Source organism: Vidua chalybeata, chromosome 2 (genome assembly GCF_026979565.1).
Source record: "Vidua chalybeata isolate OUT-0048 chromosome 2, bVidCha1 merged haplotype, whole genome shotgun sequence".
NCBI classification, from domain to species: Eukaryota; Metazoa; Chordata; class Aves; order Passeriformes; family Viduidae; genus Vidua; species Vidua chalybeata.
In genome coordinates this window covers 99,403,016-99,422,068 of record NC_071531.1, presented here as the reverse complement: position 1 = coordinate 99,422,068, position 19,053 = coordinate 99,403,016, and the positions used below count along the sequence as shown (strand labels likewise).

Below are 19,053 nucleotides of genomic sequence, written 5' to 3'. Positions count from 1 at the left end.
GTAAAATGAATCCAGGTCTAGAAGGTTCTACAGTGATTTGCTAACTTTAAAAATATGCCTAAATAGTCTAAAACACGATCCATATGAAATTTATTTCACTTTATAGTGTAAGCTCATAGATTGTGATGCACAAAGAAATAAAAGTCCTCTTTGGAGCTGTAGGCCACTCTGAGTAATAAAGATAAATGAATGCAACCTGTATTTGCTGCTTAAGGACAATTTTGTTGTTGTTAAATTACTGGACAGTACATTCAAACTGCATCTCTGAAAGCCACAAGTGTTCTGGCTCAACAGTTGTTGAAATACTTAAGAATTTTTATTCCATTGGAGAAGTGCTTTTCATAATCAATAGTGATGCTGCATTTAAACTAAAAATACAAAGCAACAGCTGTGCACTTAAAGAAAAAGAAAATTCTAAAATGAAGGTGAATTGCATAGTAAGTATGATTTGACACTATTAAAAACAATGTGACCAAGAATATAGAGAGCAGACTAGTTAATTGTCATTGTACACTAATTTTGAAAATAATTACTCAATTTATAGTTAGTAGTAGGCCATACCATTTAAATTTTTTTTTTGAGTTAGAAGCTCATTTGGATTTTTTTAAAGAAGAGTACATTATTTTCTTGTTTTCTTTGTTAGTCTCTGAGGGTCTTTATATTGGTACAAACAAATAATTGAGTAGTACTTAGTAATTGAAAAATAATTGAGAAGTACTTAGTAATTAAAAAAAATCTATTTTCCTTTAAGTGAAATTTACAATATTAGTTTAATTTCAGGGAGGTTTATGCTAAGTGACACTTGGAATAAATTGCTTTTTTATTCTAGTTATAAACCTAATTTTTTCCATGTCCCACAGATTTGTACAAAGGGTAAGGTGCATATATTCAAATATCTGACTGTACAAGCCTGTCAGATTAAAACAGCAGACTCGCTGTATCTTAATGCCATTGAACCACAGCATTTGCCACAACCTGTGGAAGAGAGGTATGTATGAAAGTCTCACTTGTTTTTTTCATGTGACACTTACAAACAATAAAGTAGTATTTATCTTTAGGTTCCACAGTTTTGTTTCTTTAGATGCTATTCAGAGTGTACTTTTGCATAGAGATTTCATTTACTTTTATTCTAATGCAATCCTCATAGGAGTTCAGAAACTGAAAAATCAATTCTGATTAAAGTTAATAGCACATTAGTTAAGAGTTTAAAAGTGAACCTTAGTTTAAATCTAACCTCTGGTGGACTCCTGGAATACATTGAAAATAATCAGACGGTAGTTACATTAGATGTTGGCATTATCTATCAATCTATCTACACATCAAATAAATTTTAAATTCATGTGGTGTTTTGTGATTTTTATGATGAGTTTTATGACTTATATGTGATTTGTATGTTTGCACTTTTGTGACATCTTAATCTTTTTTAATTCATCCAAAATCACCTAGCAAACAAAGATAACTGCATGAATGTTGAGATGCTTTTAAAATGAAGTGTACTGATTTGTTTGCAAAATGAGGCAAAATCTTCTATCTTGTATCAGTCTTGTAGGAAATGGCATCTTGTACCATGGTTTAAGGACAGGAACCAGATACAAAGCAGCTCCTTTCTATGAGAATCTCCATAGCTGGTTGGAAATCAGCTTTTAGCCCAGTCTTTCTTTGCTAAAAAGGGCAGTGTAATATAACCAACCAGAGAAAGTATGATATCTCTGAAGAGAAGTACTCAATGAAAACAAAGTGTTGATATGAATAATAGTAGAGATGCTACTGCTCAAATCCTGGGAGGAAAAAAACCAAGCTGTTCTGGAATCCCCCTTTCAGTCATCTCAATAAGATTTGAATCAAATTGTTTTTGTCCAACCTTTGGAGAACCCTTTGGTACTTTCTATCAGATAAATGTCAAAGGTGAGAAGAATCCAGGATGAAGAGTAGGTGTTCCATTTGGGAAACACTTATTGGTTTTCTATTTTGTTCTTTTAATATACAAGAAATTTGACAGGAATGTCATGTTCTGTCTGTTATTTTGGTCATATTGAAGAATACAGGTTAGGGTAAGGGGATGGTACAGACTAGATTTCCAAAGGTAGTTTCTGCAAAACAATCTTCAGTGTTTTCTGATAAGAGATAATTTAAGATTAGAATTAATGAATCAGATACCTTATTCATATGAAGACTGATAAAGCTCCTTTCTTAAATTGCTGTGTCAATCTGAATTCAGTATCATAGCTTTTAGGACAGCAAATAAAGGGACATAAGGTATATTTGAAAAAAAAATTTAGGTGATGAGAGTATTTCATCTAATAGGGCACTTTAAAATGAGTAGAGGTCGTATTGGGTAATGAAACCAGAATAGAGAGCCTTTGCTGTTATTGCAGTAATTTTCTCAAAAACCTAAATTCCAAGGTCTATTTTAAGGCACCAAAAGGAGGTTTCTGTTTTAATAATTATTTCAAACCTGAGGGAGATATGAGTTCTGTTTTAATGGATCACTGGTTGCAATTATATCAGTTGACTCCACTTTGAGTTTTTACTATTTTGGTTTCTTCTCCCATGGCTAAATTGCTTCAGTTCTGTGCTGCTTAGCAAGCAACTAAGCAGTTTTGCATAGTGTATAGACAAAAGCAAGCTAGTAGCAGATTATTTCTGTTATTTCATTAATCCTTAGGCTAACTAGCCATTCAGTCTAATCTATTTTACCATCACCAGATTAAATGTTTGGTGTTTTACTGTACTAAGCTATTTCACCTTCTACCATTAAGAATAGTTTGAAATTTGCTCAGAGTTAAGTGAAACCAGAACAGAATTTGAATGTAAATGCTATGATAGCTTTTTACTGATTTTTAATTTTTTTATTCACATCTAGCATTGATGACATCTACCCAAGTAAAAAGGACTCAGATTCAGGTGTTGGTAGTGATAATGGTGATAAACGTTTGTCAGCAACAGAGGTAAGTTACCTGCCTTTTGTCTCAAACTCCCCTCCCAGCACTCATATTTTGACTGTGTTTTAAGTTTGGTAATAATGTGAAAAGATTTTTGGATTCAAACCTCTGCAACCATATCCTTGACATGAATTTTACACTAAGAAATGGATAAAACAAAGATAAAAGGAGACTGTAGTTTTTTTGGTTTGGTTTTTTTTTTGTTGTTTTTTTGTTTTTTTTTTAATTTTTTGTCTGTCCACTGTCTGGAGTGGGCATGAGATACTTGCTTCCAAATGGTTACAGACTTACCAATAGTGAAAATCCTCTACAGTTTTCTGGCAGTTTATATAGTCTAGAGAATGCGAAACAAATCAGAATTCACGTCTGCTTTTTTCAACAAAGTAAACATGGTAACAGGTTACAAGCTGATGACTTCTTACATATTTTTCTCTTTGCCTGATTACTCTTTCCCATTGGGAATTTACAGTGCCCAGTCTCAATATGTTCTGTGATGTGGTTATGGCAGATTGCTATAGTGTAGAAACTTCAGAAACTTGGCAGATTTTAATGTGTTTAAATATTCTGGCAGCTAGACAATGCTGAAAAGAAACCTTCAGATCTTTTCCTGAACTTTGCTGTCTGACTGAGCAAAGAGAAAGGGTAGCTTTGTGGGATTAGCGTTGTCCTAAGCAGTTACAACTGATTCACAGAGGTTTTTTTCTGAGGCACTCTCCAGCAGAGCAGGGCACTAAACCTGTGTGGAGTTGAACTGAATAGATAATGATAAATAAGTGTAAATCAGTGATGATGATCTTTCTGAAATACATAGTAATGGGATTTGTGGTCTGACCTAATGGGAAATGCCTCACATTTAAAAGGATGACGTTCTTGCTACTTAAAATGATTTTACACTGATTCTTTAGTGTTTTTGTCCTCCTTTGAGGAAAAGGGATTTTGTTTTGAAACAAATGTATGAAGAATCAAGCTTAGGTACTGAATTTATAGTTACTCAGAAGCAAATTGAACATGAATCCACTTACTCACTGATTGGTCATTTAAATGCAATAGTACTTTAAAAATCCCTATGTGGATTTGCAAGTGTTTGGGCAAGTTTCTAGGTAGATGGAAATGAAGTAGAATTGTTATGAATTCTAGACAAATCTCTAATGGTTTACCTCTAGCTGTAAGAGCATTCCGTCTGTTTAGAGACACTTACAAACCATTTTGCCAGTCTTACTCTTCCTGAAGCTCAGTTGGCTTATTAATGAAACTTTTATCCCAGGATTTCCTCTTTAGCTATAAATATCACCTTTAGAAAATAGATCATGTTACCTGTAATCAAAAGATAGCAATTGAAATGTTGCAAAAAAATATTTTGAAGACTACCAACAATGAACCAATACATTTTTAATAGCACAAAACTTTTTTTATATAAGAATGATTTGCTCATTCTATCACCACCTGACTGCTGCTCTACTTTTAAGGAGAAATAGATGCTGAGATCAGTAATCCTGAATGCATTTGGTAGTAATTTTACCATGCACTTTCCTTCTGATGTGACATTTAATACCTGTGTAACACATGGGAATTGTGCAAAAAATAATAGCATGATGCAAATAAAGACTCACATGTGTTGTTAATTACATCCAGAAAGTTGCATACCAAACTCTGGATAAACATTAAATGATCAGTCATAATCATTAAAACATGTTCCTAGAGGTTTTTTTTATGAATATACACTTCTGTTTAGTGTGGAGGGTAGTGGCTATTGAGTTTCTATTCTTTTACAGAAAATACTACAATGTCATTTTTCATGTGTGACTTAATAACATAAATGAATAACTTTGAACAGTCATGTAGTTTTTAGGAAGCTTGCTAATTGACTTTGGATGAATACACAGAAGAGGGAGTACTTGATGAAACAAACTGTTTATATATCTCAGACTTTGTAGGATCCTTACAGCATCAGTTTTCCCAACTATAGCCATTCTGGGCATTTCAAGTAAAAGATATCTTGTAGCATTGCTGTGAAATTGATCATTGCAACTTGAAGACAAATTCTGCCTTAAGGCAGTCTACCATTTACCTAATCTTTTAGGAAAAATACAGCATTTTGATAATTTTTCTCCCTTCATTTGCCCTTATTTTTCCTTTTGTTAAAATTCATTAGAATGAAATTATAATGGTGTCTGTGCTTTATTACCTATATGATTGATGCATTAGTACCAGCAGGAATATATATGAAGAATCTTTCAAAGTGCATTTTTGATTCTGATTTTTCTATTATCTTCTCTTGCTGTCTGAATAAAAAATAAACCTGTGGAAGAAGGAAGTTAGATACAGTATTCCCTGTGAAGGAGCAATACTTTTGTATTATCCAAGGCTGCTTTGGACAGTTTTTGTTTCACAGTATTGTGGTAGGAAACACCTGGAAAATTAATTGCAGAATTCTGTAGGTCCTGAAAATGAGGGATAGCCTGTTAAAGGAATATTTTTTTGTTTCCAAATTGAATGGCCTGTTCCTTTTTTTATACCAACACTCCAAAATATTTTCTTCAAAGAATATGTTACTCTGCTGAGGAAAAAAAAAGATGGTACCTGTTTTGGATCCAGAACTTCTAATAATGTGGGTAGGAACATTTTACTGTACTATTTTAAAAGGATAGTTGAAAAATTAACACAGCATGAACTTTGATCTAGAATAATCAAATTTAGTACTTAAATGTCATATGAGATACATCCTGAAAGAGAAGGAACTTCACTGTTACCTTGGTTGTCTGAATTAATTTATATTGTACCTGTCTTCTCTTTTTTTTTTTTTTTAAGCTGTTGGATTGTCATTGCTTCAGATCTAAAAGACTTTTGTGCTTAGGGTACTTGGAGTGTCATTTATTTTCTGTTGGAGGTACTACTTGGTTTCATTTTAAAATATCATTAATTTTAAAATTTGAAATTTATTTTGAAAAGGCTTTATGAAGCCCCTGAACACCTTTTTTTTCCTCCTTAATTTTTTTCTCCTTAAGCTGAAGAACAGAGCCAGTGAATTCATAGAGTTAATAACGTGCAGTTTATTCATCAGAAAGAACATTCATCATGGTCCACGTTTACAACATGTCCAGAGTATTCTTGGAAAATAGGAATAACCATATGTATAGGGTTTTTAAGAGCAAGGTGGATTTGCTCCATCCTATATCACAAACTGTAGCTTCAGGAGTTAGAAAAAATACTTTCTACGTAGATTATGAACATCTAAAAGTAGCAAGAATGCCAACTTCGACTAGAAGCTAGCTAGAATTAAATAACTGATTATATGTAACACATTTCATTACAGATCTTTTTTGATACAGTGGTCTGAACTGATAAAATGGGGAATATAATTTCCTTTAAAAATATTTTCCAAGGATATGGAACAAAGTGCTATTTGGATTATAGCAGTTATAATTACAGAATGCATGTATGGAAAATGTATGTACAGAGTAGCAAGTTACAGAAACACAGAGCATATAATGAATGAGCAGCACTCACAGACTTTCTGGAAAATACATTTGCAAAGTTCTGAGACTGTTGTAGTGGTAAGTTCTCTGTCTCAGGGAAGCAAGAATAAAAACTTGGCCTCTTCTGCAAACTGTGGTTTTGCTCTAGCTGACCTCAGGAGGGGATGTGAGTGAGTCCCACGTGAGCAGGTCACAACTGGCCTTGCAGAGAAACAGAGCCATAGCAGCCTGGGACAGAATTGTGTCTGTGCTTTGTTGTGCAGCTGCTATCTGTATATATCTGTATATATCTATATCTGTATATATCATAGACAGGATAGGTTTGTTAGATACAAGTCAAGATACAAGTCAGCTAATAGAGCTGAAAAAATGGGTGAGCTTTTAAGTCAGAAGAAGCTAGTGTACTTAAGAGTCTGTGTTTTTGGTTTTTTTTTTTCAGCTCTGTCAGTTAACATAAAGATGATGCCTTGCTTGATGTTAATCTTGCTTGCTGTAGGCATTCAGTTCTGAAGCTGCATGGTAAAGCAGGGAAGAAGAGTTGTGGAGGGGAAAGAAAAAGGGCTATAGTATGAGGCTCAGTGTTTCTACAGACTTTGGTGACTACAAGGAGGCCCCGTTTACAGCTGCCCCAGGGAAGCAGAGAGAGCAGCACAGTGCAGTGGTGTCAGTACAGGAGATGACTAGTGCTGTGAGTAAGACAGGAAAAGAGGACATTTGAATTGTTCTACTTGGCAAACCTCATTGAGGATATATTCAGTGTGACTACAACTTCTTACAACAGGATGTGGTAATGTTAGATGCTCTGGTATTCTCTCCCAGGTTAATTTGCAGCTCTTTAGTGAGCAATCTGGTTAACATGTACATTTTTATCATTCTTGGTTTGAGCTGGGACTAGTGTTTCTCTTATTTTTTCCTAGCCATCTGATGAAGATACTATCAGCTTTAATGTTCCAATGTCGGACATTGTGGAAGAAGATCATATTATAAAGGATGATTCAGGTCACCATGCTAACTCCAGAAAAGGTTGGAATGTAACAAACATGAAAGCTAAATACAGGGAAATTCTGTTGTTGATTGCATGCCTGCCTACTTACCCAGAAGGCTTTATGTATGCATATGCAGTTGTGTAAAAATGAAAAAAGTATGCTACTTAGAATTTTTTTACTATACTGAATTCGGTCTAGTAATTTTCAGTAGCAATTCCAAAAAACTTGCTGCAACTTGTCTCAAGAGTTAATAAGATCTGATTCTGACTGGGGGAAGAAATGTTACAGTTGGTTTGAGCCATGCTATCCTTCAACTAATATCAATGTTCAGTAATTTAGCAAAGTTCAATAACCGAGTCTACTTCTATAGCTGCACTTAGTGTATATATAAAGCTTTTTTAGTCAGTCAGCATCACCTCTGGAAACAAGCAAATCTCTTTATGTTTTGTGAGAGATCTAACTTTATCCAATTTTTAAAAAGTAACTTATATTTTTCTAAATTACACTAAATACTGATAAACAATGGTTCTCCAAGTTCTGCACATAGTAATAATAAATAGCAGAATGAAGTCAGCAAATTGCATGTGGAAACCACATGAATAGGAGATGGCACATCCTCAGTTTTACCCACTTAAATGAACTTCCATGGAGAAATCATCAGAATTTGGTAGAATATGAAGAGAGATAACAATTTTATCCTGCATGTATTAGCAAACTGGAGAGGGTAAGTCATAGGATCATATCTTTGGAAATAGTATATGTAGGCAAAAGACTGGGACAGGCTCAAAATAATTTTGCTGGTTGTTTGATGGGTTGTTACAGCATGGTAACACTGAAGTTGCAATCAATTGCAAGTCGCTGCCTAAGACATCTGAATTTCTTAAAACACTGCACAGTTGTCCAGCTGTGTTCTTGTATTGGTACTGGCAGGACAGACTTGGTGTTGTTCAAAACTGGCTCCAATAAGCCACAGCCCTTCTGATATACAACTGTATATGCCCAGGGAATGGACTTATTACAACTTAGCAATTGGAATCACTGTTTACTATGACAGGATCTTAACCTGTTTGAAATTTTTAATGAGAATTTAAACTTCATTTTTCAAATAATTTTTTTTTTCATTGCTGTTTTAGTGGAATTCCATCAAGGATCTTCTCACACGTTTGTCAATAAGTCACGAGAGGCAGAAAACCAGTTTGATGAAGTGGATACTCTTACTACTGAATTTATGAGCTACATTAAGGCAAGCTTGTAACAATATTAAGTGGGGGAAAATATTTCTGCTACTTTCATAAGTGCAGAGTAAACAGGAATGATAAATAGCAGATATTTTAATGAGTAAGAGACTGCAGCTGATATTCATTATTTTAAAAATATGCAGAAAGCAAAAATAAGCAGGTAGGTTTAAAATTATTACAATTGATTTAGGACAATTTACCCAAAACTTTATTTAGGATATGTGAGAGTTATCCTTTAACTATGTTTAAGGCTTTAAGAAAAATGGCAAGTTTTTCTGTGCTATTAGTTTTATATTTTGAATCCAGTGACTTATTGTGTTTGTTACATTGCTAAGATGCGAGATGACGTTGTGCTAGCTTTGTGGTGGCTAAAGTTTTGAAGTAATGTTATGGTATTAAAGTACATTTTCTCAATTTTTTAAATTTATAGTAGCAGTTGAGAGATCCTTAAAGACAAATTATATCAAATCACCTAGAATAAGTGCTGCATTTTTGTTGTCCTATGGTATGTACCCTTGTTACAGGAAAACATCATGGTCTTTATTCCTGTAAGGTGAAGAAAGATGGAAAAGAATGGCTTTCTTTATTCATTCTACTAGGGATTGTCACTGGGAAATGAGCCATCATTGGAGAGTGTTAGAGAAGCTGGTACACTCTTCAGTGTCACATACAGCAGAATTGGGTAGAATTTATTGGTACAGGATGATGCAACTGATGTGCTAAACACATGACGCAAAAGACGATAAGCCTCTGTTTTCTGCTGTTTCTTCTCTAGAAGTATAAATGCATATTCATTCAGAGAGCTTCTGTCTTTACTGGCAGCTGAACTACTTCAGTGCTCCTGCCTGTCTGAGATGAAAGAGTTGCAAGACACCAAGTGGAAGCATAAAAGGGATTCAGTTTTTCAAATAAGTAGCACTTCATATTTATAGGTGTGGGGAATCTAATTTGACTACATTGAACCCAAAATAACTGTCTGACTGATATGAATTCCTGGATGCAACTTGTGTTCCAATTTGTTTCTTTTTTAAAAGAAATGATTCATGGCTTTCAAAATTGTCACATATGAATCCTGTTAATAATTATGCGTGAAGTACATAATTGTCACTGTTTGCATGTTTAGAATTTCCTTGCTTTGTAAACAAATCTGGCTGCAGTAGGAGAGCAAGGAGAAGGAGAGTTGGGATCGTGCTTAATTGAAGCATTGTTTCTATATGCCAGAAAGTCATAAACGGAATCTGGGACATAGAACAAAGAATTCTTTTGCTGCTTGACTTTCTTGTCACAGTTAAGGGAGGGTAAGGGCTGTTGACCTCAATAAAATCTTCTGAATAGAAGATCTTGTAATCAGTATCTTAAGAGTGAGAAACGGAGCAGAGTGTTGGATTGCTTCAACCAGCCAACCTAAGATGTTACATAAATTAGGTCACTGCTGAGTCGGAAAGAAAAATTTATCCGCCTACTTAATTGCAAAGTTCAGTTCTCATTATCACTTTTGTCTGCTTACAGAGCAGAGCAGCAGAGTGTGATGAATTGTTGAGAATAGAAGAGGACACACAATGGCAAGCAGACGAAATGTGAGTAATTTTTATCTATCTATTAATAATTAGCTATGTCATTTAATTAGTTTGACCAGGATTGGTATGACTTTGCTGTTTAATAATTTTGTAGATTTGGAGGCATGACAATAGCACAACCTTGCACTTTGTGTGTGCTCAGTGTTTTACATTTTATTGCTGAATAGAGTGGATGTTATATTACAACTAATAATTTGTATGCCCCAATAACTTTCTATCTATGTAGAATGCAGTCTTTTTAAATTAGGTACTTTGATATTTTATTAAAGTCATTGCTGAAAAAAGAACATCCAAACTTGTAAGATCTAAATGGAATGTACATTTTAAAAATCAATTTAATTAGAAAACATATTGTATTCTTTTTCTTACTTGTCATAATTTTAACCTTGAAGCAATCATTAGTTTACAGGTATTACTTCCAGAGTAGAACAAGTGAACATCAGTTGCTAAGTGCATAAGGGAAGGAAATTCAACATGACTGTACTGCGAAATTGTCACTCATCAGAACAGTGTAGTCCTGTATAATATTAAAAAAAGATCCAAACCTAAAGGGAGGAAAGAATAAATACTTTATGAAAAAGCCTTATTGGCAGAACTAATGGGAGGTTATATTTCTAATCCCCAGAAAGAACTGTAAATGTTGAAAAGCAAAAGAAAGCAAGCTGGCCCTTATAAAAACTCTTTGTATATACTATTCATGCTGAAACAATACATGGGATGAGTGACTTTAAGAGTCAGATATTGGCAAATAAATTTTCAATTTTAGAAGTAATTTTGTTTAATTGAATGCTTAAAGTTTTACTTCATCACATTTATTTATGTATGTATTAGGCTGGGGGGCTTAGTTAAGGACAAAGTGTTGGAGAGTTTTTTTCAGAAGAAGTTCTTTCCATAAATTCAGCAAATCCCAGTGTGCAAAGAGGCTGTTTTTCCCCCTATAGTGTTTGCATGCTAGTTGGAAGGTGCACTCTCACACTGAAATTCAGACTACCCTTGATAATTGCTGTTGTACCTTTTTTTTTGAATGTTTTTGTTTTCTGTTATAGAATAAATTTATCAGAAGAACAAACTATTGATATAGCAATGATAGAACAACTAAGAGAAGCTGTAGATTTATTACAAGATTCCAACAGGTATGCTTACAGTAGCTGATATATAATAGTATAATAATATAATGTAATATATTTTTTTTTCTGAATTATATTAGAGTTGTCTTTTAACCTACAACTGAAAGCTTTCTGGAGTTACCAAGTGCTTTGCTAGCATACCAGTGTGTGCAAGGTAGTTAAGAAGGAAACTCAACTTCTCTCTCTAGTGTCTAGACAAGATTCCCAGTAAATTAAGAAAGTATAAAAGAAACCAGAGGTGAGGACACCCCTTAAACATTCATCTCATGTACACTACTGTGATTATCTGAACTTTTGTGTAGGATTGTCACATTTCTTTTAGGGACTATAAATTTTCCTCTTACTCATGCTTGCTATATATCGTTGGAATGAGAAGGGCTTCTGGCCCATCTTCATGCCAATTCAATGAAGCACATAAAGGAGGTGCCTGAATTAGTGGTGGAGTTTCTTTAGTTTTCTGAAATCCAAAGGAGGAAGAGGCAAATAAAGTTATTTAGATTTGCCCTGACTACAGAAGACAAGCTTTTATAATTTAGATGCCACTTTTATGTGGCCAGAGTCACAAAGAATAGCTCTGGAACTGTGGCTAAACAAAAGAGTAAGTATTTAGAAGTAAGCAAGTGATTGTCCTACTGGAAAAATATGACAAGAGTGGTGCCTGTAGTTCTGTCTGTCCGGATGCTTGCTATTGCTTTTCTTAGTGTTATCACCTTCAGAAATTAAGTTAATTTCAAAACTCATTTTAATTCTTACTTCTATGAAGCAGCTGGTTTGCAGCTTCATTTCTCTGAAGATCAGAAACTTCCTTGTCACTTCAACCTTAAGTATACTTGGTTCTCTTTCCTCCCTTGATAGCTACTTGCTTTTGTGACTACACTGTTCTTTACTTTAAATGCCTGTTTTGAACTGCTTTTTTCAATTCAAAAGCAGACTTTTGTACTTTTAGGACAGAAATTGATTCCTGCTAGTATTTCTAGAAAGACAGCTGGTTTTATTTTGCAGCATGTAAAGAATACTTGAATTTTTGAATCATACACTAAATACTTGAATCAAAAATATTTTTGCTTAATAAAATGTTGTAAAATTAGGAAACAAACAATTAGGAAATCTCTTTAGTTCCTTTAGCTTCCTAGTACCATTGCTTCTGCATCTCATATGAGGCTTATTACTTTCTCAGAAGGGTATTGTAGTTAAAAAAGGAAAGTGCTTGTTTTGGAAAAAACACCAGCAAAAATATTTTAGTTGTTAGCCTGATAAATTTTGTCATTTTGTTTGTTTTCAGACATTGCCCTAATATTTCCTACATATTTAGGTACTTCTACTAAATTAAGAAGGTCAATAAAATACAGAAAATCTGTTTTTTGTTTACACATACTTTCATTAGTAATACTACAGTAAATTTCAAAAATTGCATTTAGAAGAGGATAATCATGTAATTTATGTGTGTATTTTTCTACTGTTGTTTTTACAGCATGTTGGGGTGTTTGTGGCTGCACTTTCTTTTTCTAACCTTAAAATATGAGCATTTATATTTAATTTTCTGAGTGCCATATAGACTTTTGAATATAGGTCTCCTGTAATTTAGCATCCAGATCTAAGCAGCAAGATACATTTGAGTGCCCAGTACTTGTCAAATGATGCTATAGACTTTCAGTCCTCTGGGCCATGGGTTCCTCATAATTTTTTTTTTTTTTAATAATTACTGGATTTTATGGCATTTTGTTATATACTTGCTTTATATAAAGCAGTGTGAGAATTTATTTTTCTCATACTCAAGTGTTTTTATGTCCAGAAAGGAATGTAAATGCTTTTGTCCTTACTTTAAGATGTACAAAACTGGAATTTGCTTTTAACTTAAACTTAGAGCATGTCAACCATTATAATTTTTCCAGTTTCCTTTGTGCATCCATAAAACTCTGGTGGCCTAGTCAAGGTAACCTGGTTGAAATAACTAACTCTGTCTAGGACCATCCTTATCCCACACTGAAGACTGTTTAGGAGAAAATACTGCAGGGGCTGAAGCAGTTGTCATGCTGGTACACCTAATGTGCACTGACTGGAATTCTTTCAAGCTGTTTTTGCTAGTGGGTGTGATTATTAAACTTGTAAAGTGCTTGTCCAGTTACTGTAGGTTTAGTGTTCTGCAGAGTTTAAAATCTGCACATCCTATTACATAGAGAGCATTTTGTTTGTGGGAAGAGATTTCAGATTCAACCTTTTTTAATATTTTCAATGTTCACATTGTATTTCTATATTTGCTTTCCTATATTTCCTGCTTTCTTTCGTTTTCTGTTTCACTGCTTTATTTTCAGCCATTGTAAATTAAGTGGAAATATCTAGGCAGGACTGTGGCTTCCATTTGAACACTGAGTTCTAGAGGTTAGATGCAGAAATCTGCAGGCTTCTAGATAACAACATGATTGTTGGTAGTAAACAGGTCCTTTTTTTTTTTTTTTGATATTATCTATTGCTCAGGGTGGTACTTTGCAGATTTTGCAGATGAAACCATGAATGATGCTTCAGACTGAACTGAAGCATCAGGAGGCATTTCCAAAAGCTCTTAAGAGATGGCACGGAACAGGTTAAAATGATAACTATAAAAGTATTTCATGTATATATTTGTTTGAAATTAAATATTGAACATAATGGTTACCAAAGTTATAGCCCAGTTCAATGTTTTTATTTCAATTAAGATTGAGATTGCAGATTAAGCATGGATATTTCAGACTGCAGTGCTGTGAATCTGTATCCCACAGAACCAGCAATGGTTTTAGAATTTCACAAGTCTACAGTAAAGTGTCTATGCACCTTCTTTAGAAAAAAAAAAATTGTTAGATGCATCATGTACAAGTTACTGCACAATGAATTACATATTTGCCTTTGTCTTTATACATAGTGATCAAATGCAGATGGACATGTCTTCTCTTGGTCAGGTATGTTAAATGAGTGTATAATTACAAAATATTCTCGGGGGGAAAGACAGAAAATGAGCCCACAATTTCATCAATTGGTAATCTGCCAAGTAGGGAAGGTAAAAAGTAAGTAGTCTGAAAGGCAAAACTAATTCTTCTTTAACATATTTATGGAATTGTTGTGGGGCTTGTTTCTTTTTGTCTGTATGTGTGTCTGTATATGTATAATTTTTCTGTGTTTCTCTGTTACTTTTTCATTTTAGTTTCCCCACCCTGTCTCCCTGTATGCCAGTTCAGCTATGCATGAATAATGGTCTAGTACCATTAGACCCACCCCTCTCCCCATCTCCACCCTGTGGTGTAGGAAAACAGTATATTCATGAAGAATAACCCCAAAATAAATTGTATAATAAAAATTAGTGGTTTTCCAGAGTACTGTCACTATAGGTAAAGAGAGTATAGTTAAAGTATGGGGTTTAAGTTTTACAGTGTGATAAATGTTGCTTATTATTTGTTCTGTATCCCGTCTGGTGCAATGATGTTTTTTATGAAGTAGTTAGTTTAGATTTACATTATCCACCTGTTAGTGCTGGAACTGCACTTACATAGTATCTACTTCCTTTTCTGCCTGCTTTTCATCACAGTATTTGTAAAAAAGACTTCAAGGTGATGCTATGCAAAAAAAAAAAAAAAACAAAACCAAAAAAACCCAACAAAGTTCTATTTCCAGTAGTACAGACAGAAGAGTTATTTATCTTGCAGAGAGAAAATGCTGAAGAAGAACTGGAATTCCAGAGGAGGAGGGAGTTGATTATGGAGAAAGCAAAGCCTGAAGCAAGAACTTATGAACAGGGTGAAAAATGGTCATTGAACCAGGTATGGAAGTGTCCAGATGCAGTAAATGTGGAAACATTTGGAATGGATCATTACATTCTGTCAATTAGTGTGTGGGGATAATGGGTTTAGGCCCAGTGTGGGGATTGGGCTTTTTTTTTGCCTTAGCATGAATCTCAAGGTTTGACTGTAAATGGAAAGTTGATTAAGACCTATCCCTTTGGAAAGAACTTATATAATAAATATATCCAATAAAAGCATAAGAGTTGCAGGGGTTGCATTCCCCTGGAAAAAATGTCATCTCAACGTTAGATCTTCAAGAAAATGAAGTACCTGACTCCTTTTCTCCCCTTACCCCAAATATTCTTTTGTAGTTACATAAGTTTCTAAGTTTATGTTAACAGCAGTTTTTTTAATTGTATTTAATATTGCAAGCAGACTGTACATAGGTTGAGATGATAGTTTTTAAAGTTTTAAAAATATTTTAGGATTTGTACATTGTAATGATCCAGAAATGTAGAGCTACAGAAAAAACTTCAATATTTGGGGCATATGTTACTGCTTCAGAACTTGCTATATAGGGATTTTGTGACTGCACTTGGCAAGGAGATTGTGAGAACAAAATTACAGAAGATGCTGTCTATATTGGCAGTACCTTAATATTGTGTGTTCCATCCAGAAATAGGGTTTTTTTTTGGTTTATCTTGATGCTTTTCAAATATTCTTATGTATAATCATCATAATATCAAATACTACTCTGATAAAGCTCTGTGACTGTTGGGACCTAATGTTCCAAGTGCTCTTTTTTGTTTCCATTTTTTGTCATTTAAAAAAAAAATTGACCCTAGGAAAAATGTTTTGGATTGAGTTATAATTTACCTTTGCTTATGCCAGTTGTCTTTCTGCTGAGTTAGGTTCACTGCTGAATTAATGATTTTGTTTCATATTTATCAATGTGGTGTACATGTTTCCAATGTAACTATAACAGAAGAGGTAACAAAAGGTATGTTATGTTGCATTTATAAATGTAATTGTTTACAGAATACCTCTCTCTTCAAATCTGTATTGAAAAATCTATATTTGCAAATGAAATCTTCATGATAGTTTAATTAAAAGAAATATGCTACATTTTCATCAACAAACTTTAGTCTTATAAATGCACTTATAATCCCTTAGTATTGAAGCAAAAAATTGAATGACAAATCTGTGTGAATCATCTCCACATGCATTTTAAAAAAAGTTCTTCACCTAGGAATAGAAGTATTTATGATTCATGCAAATTATTCATTGCGGTGAAAAAAAACTTAAGTATTAATGTGTATTTGACTATAATTAGTAAAATTTCCCATTGCAGTGTATCATTAATATAGGTTCTGAAATGTTTTTTGTCTTTTCTTTTTTTTTTTTTTTTTTTTTTACTTTCCAAACATGCAGAATGATCTAATTGTTTGGAACACAAGTGGGCAAACCTCTCACAATGAGGTAAGATGTTATTTGTTTGTCTCGTATATGTTCTATATGAATGTTTCATAGACTAAATGAATCATAATTGAATTCCACAGAACATATGACTGAGATTTGCATCAGAAATGAAAATGTGGTTTGCTTGGCATGTAGTTTAATCTTGTAATCTCAGAGATTTACCAGGGTATAAAAATATACTTTCTGATCAGTTTGTTCGAGTTATGCAGTTTAGTATAAAACATTTAATTTTTTTACATTTTCTCCATTCAGACACACTTCTTAAATTTTTCTTTTTTTAATTCTTCCTTTTTCAACAAGATTTTCTATTGATTTCAATGCAGTTTCTTTTTACACATTTGTTTCATGTCCTTGATTAGTTTTCAGAGAGGAATCTGATTTTATTGTTCCTGTAGCTTTCTAGTGTAAATCTCATTGGAATATCAAAAAGGTAAAAACTGTATGGAGCTCCTTATGGAGATTTACTTTCTTTATTTTTTTTTTTGTGCAGAAATGGGGCTTCTCTCTCTATATTGCATTGGGCATAAGCGTCTTGCAAATTCATGAGCACTCAGCCATTGTCCATCAGTCTTGGTGATGGAAATTCTGTAGTTCCCAGCTCCCAGTGGAATCACTTTTTAAAAAGGATTCCCATTATGGAGTTTGGTCATAAGACTGTTTCTGTGTTGCCATTGGTGGTATGATGGTTATACTTCCCCCTCTCCTTTATGTTGCTGCTCCATTCCTCCTGCTGGGCTCTTAGCCTAGTTCAGGGTCAGGGGAGATCCTGCTCTTAAGCATAAGAGGCAGACATAAGCTTAATTTCCTCCTTTTTGTTTTTAATGCATAAATTTGGTGTTGAATGGAAAATACCACACAGAATCGTAATTAATTCTGTGAAACAAACAAACGTGTCTTAGGAAAAAACAGGACTTTGCTTTGTTTTTTTAAATATACTCTGCCACAAAATGTATGTTTGATAGAACCAAGTGAAGACATGGGAGAAAACTGAGAAATAATTGAGTTTGTATATAACTAGGGGAATATCTTGCTGCCTTTTGTCAGAAACTCTTCTTTTCTAGCAGAGAGATAGGGTGCAATAAAAAAGGGAGATTATCATAGGTTTGGGACTATATTGTGATCAGATTATGGGAATAGTTATAGCATGCAGTAGTGTTAACTTTGCATTTTGTATGGTCAGATATGCTGAGATATATTCTGGGTGTTATTCTAACTTTGATGTATGTTCTTGAATTACACAGAATAGGGATAAAAGTCCAACAATGTCTCCTACTACAAATACCACAATCCCTTTTGGCCTGAAGCCACGATCAGGTAATGTGGGAAACCAGTTTATGTGTACTGGTTTGGGGTTTTTTACATCTCTGTTGTTATTATTAGATATCTCTATTTTTTCCCCCTTAAAAGTAAGCAATGTAACATTTTCTGTACAACAGTTAGAAGAAGTTTTGAACATTTTAAGGTTCTCTAGTTTTGAATCAAGATTGAATTTGTAAGAACTGTTTCTTTGGCACATTATATATGGATCATTTTTCATTCATTACTATAGATTGGGTGTTTTATAAAGTTATATGTGTATTAAAAATGTGTTTGGATATAACTGCACATATTTTATATGCATATACATATTTATCATCTGTGCTGAGATCAAGCATTATGGAAAGGTTACATCTTTACTACAGCCAACAACTGAATTCAATGAATTTCCAATGCGCTGTATCTGCATAACCACCAGTCTTTTAACAAGCAGCAGTTTATTTAAAAACAAACAAACTAAACCTAAAAGCAAGTAACAACAAATACCTCCCAAACTTAGAGGTGTATCTGAGGGCTTGAATAACAACTTCCTTTAAAAACTGGATTAGCAACACGATTTAATTCAGTTTTTGCCTTCTCTGTGCTGATGTAGTCAATATTAACTCATGCCACGTCACCTCTAATGCGTGCCTGTAGGTTTTCAGTATGTTTCAGCATACTAAGACCATAGTTCTGGTTTCTCTCATTCACCACCAAAGGCTTTTAATCAAGTGATGGTAAACCCGTACAAGCTTGTAGTTTCCATAACAAAATACTTGGTAATAATGGCAGCAGTTTGTGAAACTGCTGGTGAAACATTGCAAAACTGTTTATGAAATTGTACCCATAGATTTAGTTGGTTTCTTTTGGTTTGGGGTTTTTATTAAGTGTTAGAAAGCTGTTTTTATGAAGGAATATACTTTAAGTTTCTCATGTAGTTGTGATATATAGTTAGACAGATCTGTTCAACTGCATTTCTTTGGTTGTTGGAATGTTAAATGCTGGGTCTGTCTTGTTCCTGATGATTTAGAAATGCTGATATATCTACATAAATTTAAAATATGGGTTAAATGATGAGCAAATGGGTCCTTCCAGGATCTGTTGAAAATAAAACATTGAGTAATATCACATAGTCCAGTGGCAATATTGCAATATCACTGGAGAAAGAAAGCAAAGGGGCCCT

The 19,053-nt window shown here is 33.8% G+C and overlaps 1 protein-coding gene across 2 annotated transcripts in view; it reads left to right on the top strand.

Moving 5' to 3' along the window:
* The window catches only part of LRCH1 (leucine rich repeats and calponin homology domain containing 1), a 113,921-nt gene that overhangs the window by 60,483 nt on the left and 34,385 nt on the right, over positions 1–19,053 (top strand). For both annotated transcript variants that reach the window (XM_053934715.1, XM_053934714.1), the window contains exons 6-15: positions 861–988; positions 2,864–2,948; positions 7,336–7,441; positions 8,538–8,647; positions 10,152–10,219; positions 11,266–11,352; positions 14,243–14,279; positions 15,021–15,134; positions 16,527–16,574; positions 17,816–17,888. In XM_053934715.1, coding sequence (XP_053790690.1) covers positions 861–988; positions 2,864–2,948; positions 7,336–7,441; positions 8,538–8,647; positions 10,152–10,219; positions 11,266–11,352; positions 14,243–14,279; positions 15,021–15,134; positions 16,527–16,574; positions 17,816–17,888 — 856 coding nt within the window. The remainder of the gene's footprint in view (positions 1–860; positions 989–2,863; positions 2,949–7,335; positions 7,442–8,537; positions 8,648–10,151; positions 10,220–11,265; positions 11,353–14,242; positions 14,280–15,020; positions 15,135–16,526; positions 16,575–17,815; positions 17,889–19,053) is intronic.